The following is a 14,197-nucleotide window of genomic DNA, read 5'->3' on the forward strand; positions in this document are numbered from 1 at the left end:
TGAGAGGGTGGGTACAAGGACTTCAGATTTGCCCAGGTCTCAGCCCGAGCAGGATTTGAGTCTTGAAAAAGCTTCTGCCAATTGGACTCAGGACGAGGCACATGGGCTCCATGCTGCCCTCCCATCCCCCCGAGCCAATTCTGGGTGATAACAAGGAGAGACTATCTTTCCTGGAATTGGATGGAAGCTGAACCAAGAGAAACCCAACCTAGAACTAAGGAGAAGTTTCCCCGACAGTGGGAACCATTAACCAGTGGAACTACCTGCGACCAGAAGCTATGGGTGCTTCATCACTGGAGGAGGTTTTAAAGAAGTGACTGGGCGGCCAGTTGTCCGGAGTGGTGTAGGGTCCTGTCCTGACATTATGGAAGGACAAATCTTAGCACTCCCATTGAAAGCTTGAGATTATGGGAACTCATGGAGTTGGAGCAAAGAGCTAAAATGGCAGCCCATCTAAAAACGTTGCATTGTATTGATTCCTGCATCCTTTGGCTACAAATAGAAAAAAAGATAGCTGATTTTTGTCTTTAAATATCCCCGGCAGCAGAAAATACAGGTAGTCCTTCACTCAATTCAAAGTTACAACAGCACTGAAAAAAAGTGACGTGTGACCATTTTTTCACCCCTACGACCATTGCAGCTGCCCCGTGGTCACATGATCAATTCAAATGCTTGGGCAACTGACTCATATTTATGACGGCTGCAGTGTCCTGGGGTCACGTGACCCCCCCCCTTTTGCGACCTTCTCATAAAACAAGTCAACGGGGAAGCCAGATTTTAAACAACCATGTTACTAACAACTGCAGCGACTCACTTTACAGCTGTGGCAAAAAAAAAGATCCGTACAATGGGGCAAACACTCACTTAACAACTGCCTTGCTTAGCCACGTAAGGTTTGGCCTCGCTTATGGGCGTTAATTCGAGGACTACCTGGGTTGAGCTAGAGATCCACCTCAACTCTGCCTTGGCTAAAACTGCCCTATTTAAGTCAGCTCTTTTCTTTAGATGGGAGTCATATTATCATTCATCACAGAGACAAACCTGTGATAGACTAAACCAGCTTGTTATGCACAGCCGCCATTAGGAGGCAGGTTTCATATTACAGCTGTGTAGATCTCCAGTTAAAGGGCAAAATCTGAATTCAGAGCACACCGCGGTCCTTGTGTAGGCTTTCATCAGGGTCACCTTATGCTAAATGTCTTCCTTCTCACCGTTACACAGCAGTACGAGTAAGCCATCACATCGGTCCAGGGCAAAGCGCAAATACTTTAATAAGGTGTGATGTGTGTGCTGCATATACACACAACATCTGCCATTTGAATTCAGCCCCGCACAGCCCTATTGCATATACATAACATCAAAGTTATGCTGGTAGGTCAGGAGAGAACAGTCACCTTTTTAAGTATTATTTTTTGATTCACCAACAAATGTGCCCTCGACACAAGTGCGCTGACGAAACTGCAGCGAGAAAACCATGTGTTCTAAATCGCGCCAACGAATGAGCGCAGGAGCGTGCCGACAACAGCGCGCCGACAAAAGCGCGCCTTCAACGAACAAGTAATAACCGCGAGTTTTAAACCTAACCCTAAATCTAACCCTTACCTTAACCAAAATCACACTTTTGTGGGCGCGGTTTTGTCAGCACGTTGTTGGCGCGATTTAGAACTCACGGTTTTCTCGCCGCGGTTTTGTCATGTGCGCATTTGTTGTGCATGCATTTGTCGGGTCACATATTTTTTCCCCCTTTCATAAAGCATGAACCGGTTGGAAACCAAAGAAATGCATCCAGTGTGCCTGAGAGTTTCCATAGGGCCTCTTAAGAGGTGACCTTTTCCCACTGACTGTCTAGCGCATTGATGGTGAACCGATGGCATGCCGGCCAGCTGGTTTTCGGCCTTCCAGACGGCCGGGGGATGCCGTTCCTGCCCTCCACAGGTTTCAGAAAAGCCTCAGGAGCCTGGGGAGGGTGAAAAAGGCCTCCCCTGCCCCCCCCCCTAGGCCCTCCAAAAGCCAGAAACTGATCATTTCCAAACTTCCGGTAAGCCATTGGGCGCATTTTTCGCCCTGCCCAGGCTCCAGAGGCTTTCCTGGAGCCCGGGTAGGGTGAAAACAGCCTCCTCTGGAGGAAATACCAAGCTCAGCTTGGAGGCGAGCAGTGCGGCATGTGAGGGGGGGAGCGTGGGGGTTTTGTGCGCGCATGCGCATGCAGGGGCATGCTTTACATTATGGGTGCTGGCACACAGGCTCGCATTTTTGACACCCAACAACAAAAAGGTTTAGCCATCACTGGTCTAGCACGAGGCACTTTATAAATCTTAACACATAAATTGAAAACCAAATAAGATACATTTAAACGCCAAGTACCAATCCCGAATTTTTCCGGAAGGAATTTGTTGAAAATTAAAGCCGGGATGCTTCTTGGATATGAAGCCAAAGTTTAAACACTTCTTTACAGGTTTATATCAACAGCCACATTGGGGTTTCCCTTTGGTGTTTATTTTTGGGCAATGCAAATTCAAGTGAAATGGCGGATATTGCAATAGGTCTTTTTACAGTTATATGCAGTACAGCCTTCCGAAATTTTAATGCCCTTCGGGGTGTATTGGACCCCCGTTTCCATCTCTGCCAGCCCATGTTTGGAAAATGATGGGATGTGTAGTCCCGCAGATCTAGATGGAGCAGGAATTGGGAGAATGCTGAATTGAGCCACTGTTCATTTATGTATTTAAAAAAAAAAACCTGTCCTCCCCATTTTATTTACTTAAAAGAAAATAGATGAGCAATAGACTAAGAAACAAAAGGGGAATTAAAACATTCTCACTTTTAGAAAAATAAAATATTTTTTTTACTTTCTTAGCTACATTCTGGAAACTCAAACTTCACTTTGGATTCTCTCGTCCCCAAATGATCCCATGCTCTCACAGCCCCAATATCTGGGGTGGGGAAGGGAAAAATAAACCCAACTGGAATTCTCCAGTTCAGGGAATATTTTGTGAGATGAGTTCATATGAAGAGCAGTGACGTAGCTTCTCAAGCAGAAACTTGCAATATATTGCGAGCCGGAGGTCCCATTTGGCTTTTTAGGGGCGAGGCCGGGCCAGGCCTCCAAGATAGATGATGCCAAGCCAAGACGTGGAGGAAAGCCAGCACAAAAATCAAATCTGCTCTAATTAAAATGAGAGAAATATCCCATTTCTCTTGTGTTAAAATGGTGATAAACGGCTGAAGCCCTGTTTTCCCGAGCCTTATTCTCAAACCTCTGAAGAGCGGCTGAATTCCAGGATGGGGTATATGTGCGTGTGTGATAGTTGGAGACCGAGAGTAGCGATGCTGCGTAGTAGTAGAGGAGAAGCTATTCACGGATGGGCCAATCCACAATGGTAAAGGAATGTGTAGCTCTTGAGAAGAGACCTTCCTACCAGGAGTAGCTGAACCTCTTCTGGTTGCTGTGTGTTTTCCTTTGGCGCTGGCCCTTGTAACCCACCCCCTCCCCGTTTCCTCCCCCCCAAAGGGTAGAGCTGACGAGGAAATAAGGAGCAAATGACGATTAAATACAGTATTTATACAGTATATATACTATATATATATACAAACATTTTGTACATTAAACAGGATGAACTCATTCGTGTGATTTAGTTTTGATTCTCTTTCTTCTGTCCAATTTTGCCTCCTCAACCACCCACCCACCCCCCAAAAAAAAACAATCCTCAAAAGTGGAAAAGCCTCGAAGTCTGACCGGCTGCGAGCGTCTTTGGTGACCGATCTTGGTAGAGAATCGGCACACAGCCAAGAACCCAACTAATCTATTGCACAAAGAATGGGCCATCCTCATTGGGGGAAGGGGGAAACTCTGGCCTGCCATTTTAAAATAATAATAATAATTCCAAGCTACTTGCACCCTGGACTGATCTGCCATCGGCCTCTCTCTGTCTCCTTTGTGGCACGCGACACTGGGATACCTGTCCCAGGGATCCGATTCTTGCTCGAAAGGTCATGGAGGGGAGTTTTTGGGGGGGAAAGAAACCCAGGGAACGGGTTTCCTACTGCTCAAACCCAGCCCCCTTCCTCCCCCCTCCCAATCCATCCTCCCTCTGGCCAGATTTGGGGAGTCTAGGGAAGGCACTCGGGAACTCCATTCCAAAGCCAAGTACAGAATGCTGGATGGCTGCTGCCAATTGATAAGAAGCGTTAATTCTGGAAATGAAGTATGACACAAGCACACACACGCACACACACCTGGTAGCGGTGTTGCTGGGGAAGCAATTTCCTCCTTGCGTTCAGTATTTGCTAGTCAAAAGGCATCACGCTGAAAAAGTGCCGTGGCTGAAATCCGGGGCCCCACCGGACAATTGCAATCATCCTCATTTAAGTGCATAAGCAGCAGCGAATGGCAACTCTTCAGATGAATTGACCAAAAAAAAAGGGGGGAAACTCACTTTTCAGGCTCTAAGGCTATGTTTCTCAACCTTGGTCACTTTTAAGACCAGGTGGACTTCAACTCCCAGAATCCCCCCACTGACGGGGGGATTCTGGGAGTTGAAGTCCACCTGGTATTAAAAGTGGCCAAGGTTGAGAAACAAGTGTTCTGATGCGTCCTGCCCCAAATCGATCTTTTGGCTTCCTCGCTTTCAACTCAGAAAGTGGCCATTTCTTCGCCGGGCCTTTGAAAGCGTTAACCTGCGCCACTTCCGAGCGGTCGTTAAGCCGAAGCAAAGGCCGAGCTCCTCTGTCCATCCAGCCACCTGGCACGAGGTGCAAAGGGGCCACAACCTCAGAGTCCCTGCTCCATTTGTTTTCACTCCTCACTTGACTCCTCCCACTCGGAGGCCGATGGGCGAAACCCCGCGTAGGACAACCGATCTGAAGCTTTTCCATCTTCTCACTGGGGCAATCCCACCAAAGGAGCGAGAATCACTTGTACTCAGTTATTGAAAAGAAAGGACGGGGTTCAAGGACTGGGGGTGGGGTGGGTGGGGCAAGACACGTTTCCCCCCCCCAAAAAAACTGTCATGTTATTGAGATAATCCCCTATAAGTTACAACCCTCTTTAGAAGAAAAAGAAAATGAGAGAAATTAACATGGTGTTTGTACATAAACAGGTGTAATCCAAATGATTTTTTTTAAAAATGAGGATTTTTTTTTTTTAGGACTCAAGTATTAGACCCTTCAAATAACAATTCCCGTCGATAATTCCGGAGCCAGTTCATGCCAACTTTCCACGCTGCATCTTCTGCTTAAAGGATCGATTTCTCTTTATAATCACCACACTGCGGTGATTCTGGTCGTTTATAACCACCCACCCCAATTCCAAGGTGCATCCAAAAAACGACTTTTGTCATGATACCCGTTCTTTTTTTTTTTTCCCCCTCCTGGCCGTTTTCAAGCACCCTTTTCGGACAAAACTGAATGCCAAGAGAAGGAGATTGATGCAAATTAAGATCTCCTGCAGACCCCCCCAGAGGGCGTCCCATGATTCCATGCAGTATGGGGAACGGGAGGATGGGGAGGCGGAGATGAGACATTGGGGCTTAACGCCATTCACCGAGAAAGATGCAGAAACCGCTTTCTTTCAAAAAAGGATTTGATTCCGACGCAGGGACCGACATCTACAATCGCTTCCCCTTCTTTTTATTCAGCTTTCTTTTCTCTTTCTTTCCTGGTACTCGGAAGGCGGGAGAAAAAGATGGCTCTCTCCTTCATCTTACGTTCTAGCTGTGCCTCTTTCTTCTCTAAAAAGAGGAATTTGGTTCAGAAAACAAATGTAATGCAATCGGAAAGCCATCCAGTCTCCTACGGAGTAAGGAGTTTGGGAGAAGCAGCGGCTCCGTGGGATCAGGAGATCATATTTTCTGGGGAAAGCGGCGTGGGATCCCTCTCGGCAAGTCCTTCGGAGGCCTGGCTCGGGAGTCCCCTTAAAGCCGAACCTTGCGGGGAGTCTGTCTTCAGAGGCTCGGCTCGGTCTGCCAAACTCTCTGACGGCTGAGGAATATCTTCCAGCTCTGGGTGGACCGTGACGGGAGGAGGTGTATTGGTCACAGAAGTCCCAACGGTGGACGTGCCCTCAAGCGTGACGGAGCCCGCTTCCGTACGGTCATTACTAAACAAACTTTGGGCCGCCGTGTTCAAAGCGGGCTCCGGGTCCTGCAAACTCCCACCACTCGTCACAACGGCCGGAGAGTCCAAAAAGGAACTGCCCAGGTTGGAGAGAAAGGAGGCTTCCGTGATGACAGCTGCTGTGTCTGCTATCCAATTCAAGTCGTTCCCGAGGGAGACCGTAGCGCTGGAGGTCGGGGGGCGGTGGCCTTCCCCAGAAGCCGGGGAGCCATCTCCTGCCCCAGCTGGGCTGGCGTCCAGGTGGGGTTGCTGGTCGGCTGAATTGGCTGCCGCGACGGTCGTGTTGTTATTGAGGTTGTCCTGGACAGCGGTCTGGGTCCCCACCTGCTGGTTCTGGAGCAACATCTCCTGGATCCGGATCTGTTGGAGGATGGCTGGCAACTCGTAATGGTGGAAAAAGTAGATCATGGAATGCTGCCGGGGAGGGGAGGGGAAGAGAAGAGCAGGAGAGAAGAAAAGGGTTAATGATTGGTCTGAGCGAGAAAGTTCTCCCATCCAATCTCCCAAAATATATAAATCAATTGCTCCTCCTCAAGCTTTGAAGAGAACCAGGATGGTGTGGTGGTTAAGGTGCTGGGCTTGAAACTGGGAGAGGAGGAGTTCTAGTCCTTCCTTAGGCAAGAAAGCAATAGCAATAGCAATAGCAGTAGACTTATATACCGCTTCATAGGCCTTTCAGGCCTCTCTAAGCGGTTTACAGAGAGTCAGCATATTGCCCCCAACAATCTGGGTCCTCATTTTACCCACCTCGGAAGGATGGAAGGCTGAGTCAACCCTGAGCCGGTGAGATTTGAACCGCTGACCTGCTGATCTAGCAGTAGCCTGCAGTGCTGCATTTAACCACTGCGCCACCTTAGCCAGCTAAGTGCTTTCTTAGGAGCCCTGGTGGCCCAGTGGTTAGAATTGCAATATTTCAGGCAAACTCTGCCCACAGCCAGGAGTTCCATCCTGACCGGCCCAAGATTGACTCAGCCTTCCATCCTTCCCAGGTCCATAAAATGAGGACCCAGTTTGCTGAGGGCAATAGGCTGACTCTGTAAACCGCTTAGAGTGGGCTGTAAAGCACTGTAAAGCAGTATATAAGTCTAAGTGCTATAGCTAGTGCAAAGTGACTTTGGATCAATCCCTCTCTTTCAGCTCAGCCCATCTCCAAGGGCTGTTCTCGTGGGAAAGTAACAGGTAGGAGCATTACATAGGCCACTTTGTATGGTTGAAAATGAAGATGGGATCACAGGAGTTGTGCATTATCTGCCGTCCAAGTAACTTAGATGCTGTTAGGAAAGGCCAAATCCCCCACCCTGCATGAAACATACCACCACGCCCATTTAATTCGTAATTTAATAAGCTTATATGCCGCCCAATCCCATAGGACTCTGGGCGGCTTACAAATACGAGATAAAATAAAATAACAAAATAGGGGAGAAATGAAAACAGTTTAAAAAACACAACATACATTCGGCTTAGCTGGGGGCTGGGCCTGATTCATAGATCAACAGCCCCAGGCCTGCCGGAACAGCCAGGTTTTGGTGGCTTTTTGGAAGGCCGCGAGAGTGGGAAGGGTCCGGATCTCTGCGGGGAGATCGTTCCACAGAGCCGGAGCAGCTACAGAAAAGGCTCTCCCCCGAGGGGTCACCAGCCGGCATTGTCCGGTCGACGGCACCCGGAGGAGGCCCAGCCTGTGAGTTCTTATCGGCCGTTGGGAGGTATGTAGCAGGAGGCGGTCTCTCAGATATCCAGGTCCAAGGCCATGTAGGGCTTTAAAGGTAATCACCAACACCTTGTAGCGCGTCCGGAGACCAATGGGGAGCCAGTGCAGCTCGCGGAGGATAGGTGTAACATGGGTGTACCGAGGTACACCCGATATCGCTCGCGCGACTGCATTCTGGACCAACTGTAGTCTCCAAACACTCTTCAAGGGCAGCCCCATGTAGAGTGCGTTGCAGTAATCAAGCCTTCTGCTCCAACTTCATTAAAGGCATTTGGTGAAGGCCGAGTGGGATCCCTGTCAGCAAAGCAAGACCACAAGCCTGCAATCCTAACCATCTTTCCTGAACCCCCCCCCCCCACCGGCCAGCTGTTCTCTAGGCCCTGCAGCGATTCTCAAAAGGAAAGCAGCACGGCCAGTGCAAGCCACTAATTTTCTGGCTAAGATGGGGTGAATCATTGCCAGAAAATTCTCTACCAACTACCACTGCATTGCCTTTTTGTGCTCCACAATGCAGATTTTATCTTTTACAGAAGTCTAGGTGTGTGATGGTGAACCTCTGGGCACGCAAGCCGTCACCCATTGCTCTTCCCGGTTCCAGCACGCCAGCTGGTCTTCATGCGTTCGGGAGCACCGGAAACCGGAAGAGTAGCCACCTGGTGCACATGCGCGCATCGGGAAGATGATCTTCCAGTTTCTGGCATGTGCATGAACGCCAGCCGGCTGGTCTACACGCGTGCATGCATGCCAGAAACCAGAAGACCAGGTGGCCAGAGCACATGTGCACGCTGGAAACCGGAAGATCACCTTCCTGGCACCGGGTAGCTGCTCTTCCGGCTCCCAGCGCGTGCTCCCATTTCGGCACTTGGTGCCAAAAAGGTTCGCCAACACTGGTCTAGATCTTCAGGAAGACAAAATGAAACCTGGATAATTTCTGAGATTTCAAGCGTGCGTTATTTACGTACTTCAAAGCAAAAGGACTAGAAACTTGGCAAAACGATGTCTGGAAAAGTATTTTCTCGGGGAGGCTAAATTATAGAACGGATTCTCTCTTTTGAAGTCTGTCATGGGGAGGTCACACAATGCTGTCGGAGCTCAGTTTAGAGCCAGGAGCCTACCTGTATGAAAAGCCACGAAGTTACCAAGGCTAAACTGCTGTATTGCCCATTGAAACGATAATGGTAAGCATAAAAGGCAAAGTGGTACAAGTAGAAAAACCTGGAGAGAGACAGTGAAATATAAATATTATGCAGGCACACGCATTTACGTACAATATTTACACAATCCCCGACTGGCTTCCATCCTTCCTTTCTGAACACAAATGGTTGTAATCCCCCCACCCCACCCCTTCGCTTCAAAAAAGTAGTGTAAAAGTGAACGGCAAGAGAGAAACAGCCCGGTCCTATAATCAGTGAGGGGTGAGAACCAGGGAAGGAAAGGGGCAATGATGGATGCTAATGAGGGATCGAGGTAATTGGGAGAAGACACATGAGTGGCAGGGGCTTAAGGGCTTAAGGGCCCTGGGAGGACCCTATCAACAAGATTGCCAAGAAGTCTCCGATCTGGGGGGGGGGGGGGGAATGAGCCCAATGTGTGACACTAAAGACAGACAATCCATCAGGCAAAGTGAAGTCAGCTGACCATCAGAGCCGAGGTGGCGCAGTGGTTAAATGCAGCACTGCAGGCTACTTCAGCTGACTGCAGTTCTGCAGTTCGGCTGTTCAAATCTCACCGGCTCACGGTTGACTCAGCCTTCCATCCTTCCGAGGTGGGTAAAATGAGGACCCGGATTGTTGTTGGGGGCGATATGCTGACTCTGTAAACCGCTTAGAGAGGGCTGAAAGCCCTATGAAGCGGTATATAAGTCTAACTGCTATTGCTGCCCTAAATTGGGAATGGCCATTCTGCGACGCCTTAAGTTGCTTTTCTGAAAAACCCTAAAAGACAGTTAGCAGTTAAGGGGCCAGGCTAAAAACCAGGAGACGGTGAATTCTAATCCCGCCTTAGGCATGAGAGCCGGCTGGGTGATTTGGGGCCAATCCCCAGGAGGCTGTGAGTTCTAGTCCTGCCTTAGGCATAAAGCCGGCTGAATGATTTTGGATTAATCTCTTTCTCTCAACCTAGCTCAACTTCACAGGGCTGTTATTACGGGGAAAATAGAAGGAAGGAAGGAGTATTACTGTATTTGTTGCCTTGAGCTATTTTTGTTTTTTAGAAAAGCCCTTAGGAACAATAGATTCCTATCTATCCTGCCCATTCAGACACCCCCAAAAAGGTTTAAAAGCCCTCCCGCCCCGCTCTGCCTCCCAAAAGTTGCCATCTCCGGTCCAGGGAGTTCACTGGCCTGTCTCTGTCTGAGTCAAGTCCCAGGTTCGTTACCTCAACCAGTGCCTCTTGCTTGTGTTGGTGTGGCAGCAAATTGCATCGTACTGGTCTGCCAACCAGACAATGAGGATGATATAGAAGGCCGTGGTGGTGTCGTTGAAGAACTCGGACATGATGGCCTCCATGCCTGTTTCCAGAGGGAAGGGAAGGAAGAGAACATCAACATGCGGCCTGAGAGGTTATCACCCTCCGTATTTCTCAAGCCAAATAGGAATGCCTTCTTGCACCCATGAAACCTTTGCAACACAGAGACTGGCTTGAAGTCCACACAGGCTGAGCTCTGCATAACTGCAGAGAACTGGAAGCTCTGCATTTGTCTTTAGAAACAAATGTCTCCAGGCCTTCAGAAGGTATTTCTTCAATAAAGGCAGTTAACATAAGCCAGACAGGTAGTTGAAGGATACTTCAGTAGGTTGGAAAGGGGAATTCTACAGTTTTCTTAGCCTTAGCAATGTTGTGGCCTGCCAGCAGCCAGCGGAGATGGCAGCAGAGTCAAACAGTGAGGAGGTTGGGGTGGAACATGGGCCAGTCCTGGAGTCTGGGGAAGGCTCTGATGAGGGCTCTTGTGTTATGCCAGTTTTCAGCTGCCTTCAGAGTCAGACATCAGTGAGGCAGACGAACAGCTGGAGCCTGTTCCCAGTGTGCACATGCACAGAGTCGCAAGACAATGGGAATAGCTCAAGAACGGGGGGTTCATCTTGGAAGTAAAGCCACAGGTGGATGATGAATGGCCCCTCCCAGAGGAAATAAAAGAGGAGCGAAAAGGGAGTGGAGTTTACAGGAGAAAATTAGTCCGTTTAATTCGTTAGTGACTCTCCGAGACTCCTTGCCAAATTTTACAGATATCGGCCTGGCAGCTCTCCAAGCCAGAGGAGGTCTGTGACCATAAATCCTCCCTTGAAAGATTTTGCTGGATGTGAATGAGCAGAATTCACAGTAAATTAATAAAAGGGGTTTTTGTCGGGACAAGGTGTCTGCTTCATGCTCTTGGGAAGCCTCGGTCAGAACAAGCGATATGAAGTTGAGTGGACTTCAACTCCCAGAATTCCACAGCCAGCATTGAAGTCCACCCAACTTCAAATCGCCAAGGCTGAGAAACACTGTATTACAGTAAGCTGTCAGATAAATATTAAACAGACAAAGGAAAGTCTGATTGGAAAAGTGGCGGGTTCTTTCCAATCCACAGAGGCTACAAGCCGCTTTCCCCAACCAGGGCTGATTCTTTCTGGAGGCTAAAAGCTGAGGAGGTCTCCTTACCTACTAAAGCCAAGATGACGGTCAGCAAAGGAGCTGCGGGGAAGGCGATTGTCATGTTCATTTCCAGCATCTGTAACAGGTCCACTGGGAAAAGGAGAATGAAGCCAAATTCAAAAGAGAAGCAGTCAGGCAAGAGATAAATTCATTTTTCTTGGCCTACGGCAGTAATGAAAATATGTGTGTGTGTGTGTGTGTGTATGTATGTATGTGTGTGTGTGTGTGTATATATATATATATATATATATATATATATATATATATATATATATATATATATATATATATATATATATATATATATATATATATATATAAATGTATGTATGTATGTGTGTGTATATATATATATATATGTATGTATGTATGTATGTATATATACATACTAGATTTTTACTTCAGCTGATAACGGATAAGAGCCTGTGGCCTAATGGCTAAGATCTCTGCCTGGTGTGCCTAGTATGCCATATAGCCCAGGTTCAAATCCCAGTAAGGGTATGGCTAGCTGATGAGAGCTAAATAGCTTGAAATAGATCTATACTAGTCTCCCTTTATTTATTTATCAGCACAAATAAACACACACACACACACAAACACACACACACACACACACACACACACACACATATATATATATTCCAATTGTGCCCTTATTCCCTCCGAAACAACATATATTCTTGAATAGGTTTATTCCCTTTACCTTCCACCAACAATGATTTTATAAAATCCCCCCATATTTCATTATAATTGTTTGCTTGGATCATCCTTTTTTAATTTAATTTCTGTTGTTAATTTATAATTGGTTGCCATACTCCAAATTTCATTATACCACTCAAAGAAATGAGTGGTATAATAGCAATAGCAATAGCAGTTAGACTTATATACCGCTTCATAGGGCTTTCAGCCCTTTCTAAGCGGTTTACAGAGTTAGCATATCGCCCCCACAGTCTGGGTCCTCATTTCACCCACCTCGGAAGGATGGAAGGCTGAGTCAACCTTGAGACGGTGAGATTTGAACCGCCGAACTGCAGATAGCAGTCAGCTGAAGTGGCCTGCAGTACTGCACTCTAACCACTGCGCCATCTCTAACCCCAATGATGGTTGTAAGTCGGGGACTATCTGTATAAAGGACTGCTTATAAACATCAGGCGCAGTCTTTCTAATGCTGCTGCTAAGGGCCGAGGCGTTTGGTCCAATGGAACCTTATTCCGTGCTAGAAAATTAAATTTCCATCACTAAAGAGGGTTCCAGCCAATAGAAACAGCCAGCTGCTATCTAATATCAGGATGCCAAAATGATGATTCACTCAAGGATGAACAAGTAACAAAATATTTCTTGGCTGTGCTATTCAAGACTGCACATTAAAATGAAGGATGGCAAGCAGCATACCGGGGAGCAGTTATTTAACATGGATTAGGATGCAAATGGACCATAGCAGTGTTTAAACCAAGGATGTGCAGGTTTTCAAGGTTGATAGCTATTCTAAATCTTTGCCTGGCATGCGGAATAGCCAATGGAACGGTTTCCATTTAACACTGAATTAAAATTAAATGTATCCACTGTACCTAGCACTATTACTCCTGTACTCAGAATAATCACATTAATGGCATGGAATAAATTGAAATAAGTTCCTCCTTATATTAAAAACTGCAGTCAAAACACTGAACCCCACCCCATAATTTGAAGCTTCTCTGTGCTCTCATCAAAGCAACAGCAATAGCACTTAGACTTATATACCGCTTTACGGCGCTTTGTGCCTCTCTCTAAGAGGTTGACAGAGTCAGCACATTCCCCCCCCCCCCCCCAGCAACCTGGGTCCTCATTTTACCCACCTCGGAAGGATGGAAGGCTGAGTCAACCTTGAGCTCAGTCGGGATCAAACGCCTGGCAGTGAGCAGAGTCAGCCTGCAATTCTGCATCCTAACCATTGAGCCACCACAGCTCACAACTCACCATCATGCTCATTCTAAGCCAGGGGTCCCCAAAACTTGGCAACGTTAAGACTTGTGGACTTCAACTCCCAGAATTCTCACAGCAAAAACTCACAGCAATGATTTTATTTAAAACTTACCAATAAAAACGAAGATTTGGTGGTGTGAGTAACGCAACAGCATGGAAACGGACAGAGTCTGAAAAGAGACAGGCAGGTAAGGATTAAAGCATGAAAGCCCCAAGGCCAAGCACAAAAAAGCGGGAAAGCGTTCTCATAGATTCTGAGAGTTGAAAATCGCTCTCTGGAATGAAAATTAATTTGCCCAGAATTAAAACCAAAAGCACAATTCGCTTGACCACTCCAAAGTTTTGTTCTTAGCGTGTTGACAAAGATGGGTGGTTATCCTCAGAAAAACTGTTCTTTGCCAGCCTTGCAAATTGTTTGTCTGAGACTCAAATTGGTGTCATTTTGTCACAGGCTCTTTTATGTATAGCCAGGTTAGAGGGCTCCAAAATTCCAGAAAAGTCAGCACAACCCCTCAAGGGCCTGTTCTCTTTCCCCACTCTTTCCCCACTCTGCTTCAACTGCTGTGCTTCCACTTCTACAGTGGTGTCAAACTCAGGGCCCGGAGCCTGAATCCAGCCTGTGGGGGGCTTAGATCTAGCTCACGGGGCCACCCTAGAAACAGTAAAGGATCGGCCCGCGGTGCCTTTGCCAGTGAAAACAGAGCTCGGTAGGGCCTCATGCAGCTTTTCCAGGCTCTGTTTTTGACTGCCCTCTACCAGTGAAAATGGAGGGTTTTTTTG

The 14,197-nt window shown here is 47.5% G+C and overlaps 1 protein-coding gene across 2 annotated transcripts in view; it reads right to left on the bottom strand.

Moving 5' to 3' along the window:
- Window positions 1–4,539: 4,539 nt before the first annotated feature.
- The window catches only part of TMEM259 (transmembrane protein 259), a 45,896-nt gene continuing 36,238 nt past the window's right edge, over window positions 4,540–14,197 (bottom strand). For both annotated transcript variants that reach the window (XM_087703173.1, XM_087703166.1), the window contains exons 7-11: window positions 13,530–13,587; window positions 11,462–11,545; window positions 10,199–10,331; window positions 8,938–9,037; window positions 4,540–6,528 (exon numbers count right to left, since the gene is read on the bottom strand). In XM_087703173.1, the coding sequence (XP_087559299.1) occupies window positions 5,833–6,528; window positions 8,938–9,037; window positions 10,199–10,331; window positions 11,462–11,545; window positions 13,530–13,587 (1,071 nt within the window). In that variant the 3' untranslated portion in view covers window positions 4,540–5,832. The remainder of the gene's footprint in view (window positions 6,529–8,937; window positions 9,038–10,198; window positions 10,332–11,461; window positions 11,546–13,529; window positions 13,588–14,197) is intronic.

This window comes from Thamnophis sirtalis, unplaced genomic scaffold (assembly GCF_051295495.1).
Source record: "Thamnophis sirtalis isolate CommonGarterSnake01/CBP01778 unplaced genomic scaffold, rThaSir2_p1.2 scaffold_1, whole genome shotgun sequence".
Lineage (NCBI taxonomy): Eukaryota > Metazoa > Chordata > Lepidosauria > Squamata > Natricidae > Thamnophis > Thamnophis sirtalis.